Source organism: Elephantulus edwardii, unplaced genomic scaffold (assembly GCF_000299155.1).
Source record: "Elephantulus edwardii isolate Elephantulus edwardi_28Jun2011 unplaced genomic scaffold, EleEdw1.0 scaffold00168, whole genome shotgun sequence".
Classification (NCBI taxonomy): Eukaryota; Metazoa; Chordata; class Mammalia; order Macroscelidea; family Macroscelididae; genus Elephantulus; species Elephantulus edwardii.
The window spans coordinates 6,339,732-6,348,919 of record NW_006399918.1 but is presented as its reverse complement, the minus strand read 5'-3'; the positions used below and the strand labels follow the sequence as shown (position 1 = coordinate 6,348,919).

The window sequence follows — 9,188 nt, the reverse complement described above, 5'->3', positions numbered from 1 at the left end:
GGTGCAATGACCATTACCGTCCTATTGCCCAGATTGATCTAGCAAAGGTTAAATGTTTGTTGAGTGAGTTAAGCGACTTTAAAATTTTGTAAGTTATTACTCTTCCTCAACTTCAGGCCTTCCATCTTTCATGGACATTCACTAGTATGTATAACATTACATGTCTATTTTTACAGAGCTTCTCCTAAGTCCTTTGAGATTTGTTTCCAGGAAGCCAGCTTTTCCAGGAAGGAGTAAACAATCTGGAAGTGAGGAGATTTCTTAAGAATGAGTTGTGAAATGTCAAACCCAAAGACGTATAAAGGATGGTCTCAGGAATACTGATTCTGCTGTATTATGGAAGGAAATAAATGTTCCTTATTCTTCTTTGATGTTTCTGGTCAAATCAATGAATTCCTTTCCTTGTTTTTGATGAAAAAACTTGAGAAGAAAGTGCATGGCTGTTTAGATGATATTGTCATAGGCAAATGGCTTGGTGTGTCTGGAGTCTTGGATTGCTAATGCGTTTTCTCCACCTGTTAGGCAGACAAAATACAGAGCTCTAAAGATGATGGGATTCTGAATCTTCCACAGCAGGACCTACTATCCCAGACATTTTATTTCTAAGGTTATCCAACCCAAACCTCCCACGGTGCTTTTTCCCACTTTTAGTACACCGGATTAAGATGGGTAATCTCTTCGTGTGCGATTTACCACCTCTGAAAATCTGCAGGAGGGTTGACTATGGAACAATTCCAACTAAATAGTATATGACAATAACCACCACCATCAGTTACTAAAGGGTTGTTGTTGTTGTTATTAATTGCGTTCAAGTTGAGCACGACTCATAGTGACCCTATGAACAAAAGGCCTTAAGCCCCTCTACAACTATGGACATTTCTCAAAGTTAATAGAGTGTCCAGACGCATGTTGTTTAGGAAGTGGATGCCCTGGTTAATACAGGGAAGTGTGTCGCTAATTCAAAGGTCATGTGTGTGGTGGTTCGAATCCACCAGCATCTCCTGGAGAGAAAGATGAATAACTTCCTTCCAGGCAATTTACAGGCTCAATCAGCAATGAGTCAGAAATCAGTTACCAATCTCCACAAAGTCATTTCTGACTCATAGTAACCCCTTATGTGACACAGCAGAACTGGGTTTCACAGGGGTTTCCATGATTGATGCTTCAGAATTAGATTCCCAGAATTAGAGTCCCAGGCCTTTCTTCTGGGATGCCTCTGGGTAGACTCGAGTCTCTATTCTTCTGGTTAAGAGCTGAGAGCTTAACTGTTTCTGCCATCCATCAATATCCTGGTTTACAGACATTTGAATTAAGCCTACATTTATCTTGTTGAATATCTAACAAACTGAACTTCCCTGCTATGATATATCAGAACCAATCTTTCCTGTCGCTAAGCAAACTACTTAATGATCCTGATTTTTTCAGACCTTGTTGGGTGAGGAGGGGGACAGGAAACAACAGAGAGTGACCACTGCTTCTATTAAATGTGATTTAAAGTAAAAGAAGCCTTAGCTGTCCATGTTAATAGATTGACTAAAATAAGGCTCCTTGTAATATAGCTAGACAGGAGAAGGATGGGCAACCTCATCCTGTGCGATTAACTGCCTATGAAAACCTACCGGAGGGTCACCTGTAGGTCAGTTCCTACTGCATGGTACACAACAACAACAAGAGCAATATAGCTAGAGAAAACCAAACCAAACCAAACTGTCTCCCACCTCAGCTAATTAGTGGTCCATGAGCAAGTTGGAGTCTCCTCCACAGCCATCTCTCCACTCTCAGTCACCTCTCTTCTCCTCATTTAGTCAGGATCTTTCTGCTGCTCTTACCATTTTTATCTAAGACTCTTGTCCACTCTGTTTATCTCATAAAACAGTTCTCTCCTGTTCCCCATATTCTTCGGTAATTCCAAGCAAAAGGACTAGGGGAACCATGGTACCATATAGTATCAAGAAATATGAGATCCCCAGGGCCCCCAAAATTTTAACTGGTGCTCAAACTGGGGAAATGAATGGGATAACTACAAACAAGTTCAGCTGTAAAACTTCTTACCTTTTCAGGCATTGTCACAGTGGAATAAAGTGTATTTGCTACAACTTCCCCTGGAGTAGTTTTCTGTTAGAAAAAGAAACAACAAAAGAATTATTTCTCCATCCCTGAGCCATGCAGACAGGTCATAGAGGAAAAATTAAAAGTAGATGGAGATGTGGAGAGGGGAGAGAAGAATCTGGAACAGGATTGAATAGTGGGATATTCTCTTGCTAATAATAATGATCATTAATAATAATTTCTGGAACAATAGGATTCTTTTCAGGTGTGTTCTGTGTAAAAGAACTGAAAAATTGCTTAAGTCCCATGAGCTAAGAGCCTCTTGAAGTGGTTAAATACCATAAATGAATGCCCTGGGCTGTTAATGGAAAGGTTTGAGTCTACCCAAAGATGCCTTGGAAGAAAGACCTGATGACTCATTTCTAAAAACCAACCACTGAAAACCATATGGAGCACAGTTCTATTTGGACATTCATGGAGCTGCCATGACCCTGACTTGTATGTGATAGCAACTGGTTTACTGGAAAGTGGTTAGAGGATAATCTTAATGAATAAAGTCAGTGTTGCAAATACATTTTTCCTCTAGTCAAAAGGGGCCTGAGGCTACTCAGTAAGGACGACTGATAGAAAATAAAGATAGATAGATAGATAGATATAGATAGATAGATAGATAGATAGATAGATAGATAAATGTCAAACCAAAACAATAATAATGACCTTTGTCCCTTGACTGGAAAAAAACCCCAAACATCCCATACTAATTACATTCATTCCTGAACATCTAAGGAAGATTTGTAACCTCCCCAGGAAACCACCAAGCAATGAAAGTGTTGTTGATGTTATGTGCTGTCAAGCCCACTACAGCTCATAGCCACCCTATACACAATAGCTCTGAACCCTGCTCTAGCATGAGCCAGACACACCGACCTATCTCTGACACACCGACCCTCATTACCCCAGTTACTCTGTCAATCCATCTCAGCTGGGGTCTTCCTCTCCTGTGTTGACCCTCCACGCCTTCCAAGCATGATATCCTTCCCCAAAGACTGGTCCCTCCTGGCTACATACTCAAAGTATGTGAGATGAACTCAAAATCTTTGCCTCCAAGGAGCAGCTTGGTTTCACCCCCTCTCCAGGACAGACCTGTTAGTGCTCTTGAAATGTTCTGTGGTATGTTCAATCTCTTCACCAGCACTATAACTCAAAGGCATCAATTCTTTTGCCATTCTTGGTCATTGTCAAGCTCTCTGATGCATAGCAAGTAATTGCGAGGACCATCGCCTGGATCAGACACTTCAGTCTCTAGACTGACATAGTTGCTCTTTAGCATCCTGGTCCCTGATAGCAGATTTTCCTAATGTAATTTGTCTTTAGATTTCCTGACTGCTAATGACGAGAGTCTTGATTGTGGGGCCAAGCAAGCAGTAATTGTTAACAATCTCAATCTCTTCTCCATCTACTATGATGTTGTCAGTTGGTCCAGTGGTGAGAATCTTCATTTTCTTGATATTGAGCTTCAATTTGTACTGCAAACTACAGTCCTTGACTCTCTGATACAATATTTTTTTAAAAAGTTTCTTTTTTTTTTTTAAATTTTATTCTGGTTGACCTACAAAGTTGATATACACTACCCCTCACACTGGATCTCCCTTACTTCCCTAATCCACCCCCCTCTACCCATCAAACCATGCCACCCTATGATTACCCCTCCACCCATCTTCACCCCTCAGCTCCCCTCTCCCCCATTTAGATCCTCATACATGTTTTACTAGTTATCTATTTCTACAATAATGGTCTTACACAGTATCTGTCCTTATGGGGCTGGATTAGTTCACGTAGCATAATACTCTCCAGTCCCTCCCACGTTAGGTAGAGATTTACAGAATCCTTGTCTCTGTGTGCTGTATAGTATTCCATTGTTTGAATGTACCATAATTTTTTAATCCATTTTATTTTAATTGGACATTTGGGCTATTAACATTTTTTAAGCAAGAACATAATGTCTTTTTTTGCAAACCAGTGGAGAGACAGTGAAAGCTTAAGTAAAATTTAAATTTTGAAGATTCAAAGTATTTTCATTTCTTCTTTAAATGGGCCAATATGAATAAGTGCCCTGTGTTCTCTACAGAGTTAGTCCAGCCTGGGCCATATACTCCTGAAGAGTCTTCCAAAACCTACTTTTTTTCACAGCTCCAATATGTCTGGCTATTTGATATCCTTTAAACTTTATCCCTATGATATTCTTTTTAAAGAATTCCCGTTGAATTAAATTTGAGTTCATTTATTTCAACTCAGTGGCCAGCATTCCAAAACACCTCTTTACGGTGGAGTTGGAACCAACGCATAGTTGGCCTTCCAGAAGTTGTACTCTCCACAGGAGGAGATTGCCAGTCTTTCTCCCTTGGGACTACTGGTGAATTCTGTGCCATCAGAGTTCCCTGGCTCACACTGTGAGAGTCCTGAATGTGCGTTCAGAAGCTCAGTGGGCCTTTTTGCACCCTTATGATGACTTCTCCATTCATCTCAGATAAAAAAAGGCATTTCTAGAGTTTTGTCTGGCATCGTGATACATAATATCCACAGCACACCTCCCTGCCCACTGTTCTGTCCCACTGCAAGAGCAATCAGGCTGTTGAGTGGCCAGTGTGAACTACAGGGGAAAGGCGATGACCACAGACAATCTGTGAACATTACAATTTGCTTAGGCCCAGGTATTCCTGAGGCCATCAGTTCCTGCACAAGGGAGAATCAGTAAAGACTTGGGGAAGGAATGAGTGCATCTGGTTTCAAAGGCTGTATACATCCTTATCTCCTCTACTCAGGGGAAAATCTCAAGTAAAAAAAGACCTCAGGAGTAACAGACCAGGGAGAGATGAGAAAAGACTTACATTAGGGTAAGAGATTGTGTCATACAGTGTGTTCAGGCCAGAGGAGGAGCAGGTGTTAGGAGTTTCTTGATGGGATTCTATTTCCTTCTTCTCCTTAGTGAACTCTGAAACCAATTTGGGACAGAATTAGAGCTGACCCCTCCAACTGCTCACCACCCAGTAGCCTACCACCCCACGTGGGTAAACAACTGTCTTGATTTTCCTGGGATTGAAGTCCTTTCCTAGACACTCTTAGTACTAAAACCAGAAAAATCAAAGACAAACTAGGACAACTTGGTCACTCTTGTCATGTCAGCTCCTGCTCTCTAGACCAAGACAGCCAAAACGGGAAGCAGAGAAGGTCAGGAATGCTTTCAGAGAACTTCCAAGAGAAGGAAGATTACAAACTCTGCACATCATACTGAGGTGCTGAGGGTGCTTTCCAATGCCCTACATAGACAGCAACAGATCAATGGGGTTTAGGAACACCAAGCACGGAGTGAAAGGATAACAGTAGAGGGACTGATTAACTCATTTGCCTTATAAGACTTCTCCAGGAAAGATGCATGTAGACCAACATGAGGAGTAAAGAGAAGTCTCTGGGGTTGATGCACTGGAGAGGTCTGGGACTGGCTGGGGGCTCTGGCAAAGAGGGGAACAGGCAGGGCTGAGCAGAGGATGCAGGTCTGTGAAGACCTCGCAGTTGAAGGGCATCACCTATCATGTCAGGGGAGCAGAATCAGTAGTGTGAGACTTATCTCAAGAGAAGGACCACACTAGCAAGTCCCTATAGGGGAGGTGGAGAAGTGGTATGGAATAAGGATGGAAGGACTTTGGCCTCAGTGAAGTCACAAACCCAAGCATACTCTACTCAAGAACTAAGGGTTCAGGCTGACTGTGTTATTCTTTCAGGGAAGGATCATGATCTTTTTCTCTCTACATTCTTATTATTTATCCAAAGCCTAGTACACTGCTTAATATATGTTTGTTAAATACAAGAGGGAGCAAATGCGTGAATGAGGATGGGGGTGAGGGGAATAGTGCAGGCTCCACTTCAGGGAAGTCCAAACCTTTTCTTCTCTTTATGTTCAGAATACAAACAAGTCCCATTATAGTGATGAGCAGTATTGGCATCAATATGAGATACAAGGTAGCCATGGGAGCAACTGTGTCAGCAGCAGTGCCTTTAAAGAGAAAATGGGTGGGGCACAGAGTAGGGAGGAGGGTTAGGAAGGAAACCACAAGCTTCCTCCCAGCCCAGTCATTTCCAAAGGGCTCCCATCTTCCTGCTCCCATGGGGATCAGGGGCTGGAAAGATCCTGGAACCAGAGGTTCTTAGAAAGGGGATAGAATTGTACCTTCACAGAGCTCCCAGGAAGAGACTGGGGTTGAAGAATTGCTGCTGATGGGGTTTCTGACTGTGCAGATGAAGGTCATGTTGGTGTCCCCTTGTCTCCAGGAGAGGGGGAGGATGGAGCCGTTCCAGATCTCCCTGGCTGCATGACCTACAGACTTCCAGGTGTAAGTCACATTTTCTCTTCCCTCTTCCACAGAGCATGTCAGATTGGTCATACATGTGCCATTCTTTTTGTTCAGCAGATTGGTGACTTTGGGCTTTGATAGGTACTCTGTGAAAGAGAAATGGACAACCAGGGGTGGACACTATGTCACTAGCCATTACTCTGAATTGTCCCTTGACACCTCAAGTCTGAATCTCCCTGGGGTGTTCCAGAGAAGAGGGGAAGCAGCAATTGAGAGCAGAACTCTCATTCTTTTCCTGGGGCAGAGGACCATGGAGGTCTGATTGCACAGTTACATAGTAATAATAGGGATAGTAAGAGCAACAATTATGGAAAAGACCAAATCAGCAAAAATGTAGTTACCATTTGCTAAGTGTTATGCTAGTGGTATTTTAGATGCAGAACCTTTATCTCCCTGTCATCGGGCTTCCTCAGAGAGATTTCACTTTACTCTCTGAAAGAATAACACTTATGGTCCCCCCCTCTCTACCTTGTGCTCATTTCTTTGCCTTAAAGAACTGAAGAGGTGGAGAGTCTGACACTCATCTTCAATGTTCCTATTAGGGGAGGTTTAAATTGTTCAAAGTCCCTTTCTCTATGTTATTTTTTTCCCTTCTTCTAGACCCTTGCCTGCAGAATGCAATTCTTCTTTCAGTTGAGCCACACACCTGGCTTGAAGTGCATGGCTTGTATCCTCCCGAGAAGGCTGGGGACCCATCTCCTGGTGTTTCTGATATTGGGGTTCAGTGAGTGTGAGGTGATTCTGCTTGGATCTGGTTGAGTAATTTTTTTTTTGTAACTTAGAAGGAAGTGTTTCTCTTTACCAAAAATAAAGTTGATATTTTATTTTCTAGTTCTTGTATCTACTTCTCAAAATGGTTTGACTCTATAAAGGAAGGGGTGTGGACTGATGCTTTAGTCTGATTTTCAGAGAGATCAAGTATTTGTCTAAGGTCGTGTGACTAGTACATAGAGAAGCCAGTAACATTTGACCTAGATCTGTACGATTGTTCATCTCCAAGTGGCTCATTTGTTGAACTACATGAGGTCAGGTACAGCTATTTAAATTATAGAAGATTCCCCTCTTGCATATTCTTGACTGTTTATTCAACCTCTGCTTGGACATCCACCATGCCAGCAAGCGCACCACTTCACCAAGGTAGTCGTCTACTTTCGGAATGGGCTCTGCTCACCGTAAACTTGCAGCACATACTTAGTGATGGCCGGATTATTTCGGTCAGAGCTGTGTATTTCCACAGAGTAGATACCCGAGTCGTTCCTCTCCAGGTTGCTGAGCGTCAGAGAGTAGTCTTGACTTGAGAAGCTCATTCTGGGTCTTTTATGAGTTTGAGTCACTATGATGGTAGATGAATTGTTTTCCTTTCCTGGCTGTAAGGTCGCCAGAGTTGTGTGGAAGATCCAGACAATGCTGCCAACCCGCTCAACTGAGTGATTAAGAGAGAAAGTCACAGACCCGCCGACGGCACCAACCAGCTGCTTCACATCCCCAGAGGCTGCTGGTGCTGCAGAAAAATGGGAAAGAAAGGAAAAAAAAAATAAAGGATATAATAGGCCTCAGTCCTCATCTTTGTCACTAATTTTTCATTTCTGTCAGGTCCCATAAAGGTCTGGAAAAACCACTGGAGTAGATCTCCTGAGAGAGAGTGCCCTTCTGAACGTCACTCACAGGTAGGTCTTAAGATCAGAGCTCCCAGCTTCAGAAAGGCGTCTGCAGCTGACCCTATCTCATTTCTTCAGACAACTGACTGAGGAGACAAAGCACCAAGTAAGAACAGAAAACCCAGGCCAACTATGACAAATTTCTTGAAGATGTGAGTGAGGAGGTTACTGCTTTAAACCCCCTTTCCTGTTAATGTCAAGTAGATACCAACCTATAGCAGCAATGCTCCTTTGAGTTTCTGAAGCTATGAATCTTTACAGAAGGAGGCTGGCCATCTTGCTCCCACAGAGTAGCTGATGGATCGCAGCTACTGACCGTTCGGCACACAGCACCATATGCACCACTCTAGACCACCAGAGCTCCTTAGGCCTCCTGCACCCCTTTGTACTCCTGTACTCCTGTACTCCTGTACCTGCCTTTGGGTTGTTCAGACCCATAGCAACCCTCCATCAGTTTCCAAGCTGGGTATGCTTTATAGGAGGAGAAGGCTCACATTTGTCCAGAGGAATAGTTGGTGGATTTGAATGACTGACCTTTTGGTTAGCAGGGATGTGAAATGCACTATGCTACTAGAGACTCCTTTAAAGTCCCCATACTGCTCTAGGGAGAGCTGATTCTGATGCAGATAAAAAAGGCAGCCTACACGACCTAGGGCAGTGGTTCTCAACCGTCTATCAAAACACTGAGAGGTGAGATGGAAGTTCCACTTACTAACCTAAGTTCATCCAGTGGCTCTACTGTAGAAAGAGTGGAAGATTTATTCCTGTAAAGATTGTTGGCTGGAAAACCCTATGTAGTGACCTAATACGTTGTGGGGTTACTATGAGTCAAACTTGATTTGAGGGATTGAGAATTTTATTTATTTTTTTTTAACAGCTTCAGCTTGCTGGGATCCACAATCAACACTTTTGGTATCAGCAGCCAGGAAATCAAAAGACAAATTACATTGGCAAAAATCTACTGTCAGGTACCTCTCCAGGGTACTGAAGAGCAAGATGTCAACTAAAAATGGAATACTATGCTGCATTAAAAAACAAGGAACTCATGCAATATTATTCAAAATGGTTGACT

The 9,188-nt window shown here is 42.7% G+C and overlaps 1 protein-coding gene across 1 annotated transcript in view; it reads right to left on the bottom strand.

Annotated features, from left to right (window-relative positions):
* Positions 1-4,368: 4,368 nt before the first annotated feature.
* LOC102843045 overlaps positions 4,369-9,188 on the bottom strand; it is a 68,348-nt gene continuing 63,528 nt past the window's right edge. The window contains exons 5-9 of the mRNA XM_006895538.1: positions 7,630-7,959; positions 6,275-6,544; positions 5,987-6,100; positions 4,913-5,041; positions 4,369-4,508 (exon numbers count right to left, since the gene is read on the bottom strand). Coding sequence (XP_006895600.1) covers positions 4,369-4,508; positions 4,913-5,041; positions 5,987-6,100; positions 6,275-6,544; positions 7,630-7,959 — 983 coding nt within the window. The remainder of the gene's footprint in view (positions 4,509-4,912; positions 5,042-5,986; positions 6,101-6,274; positions 6,545-7,629; positions 7,960-9,188) is intronic.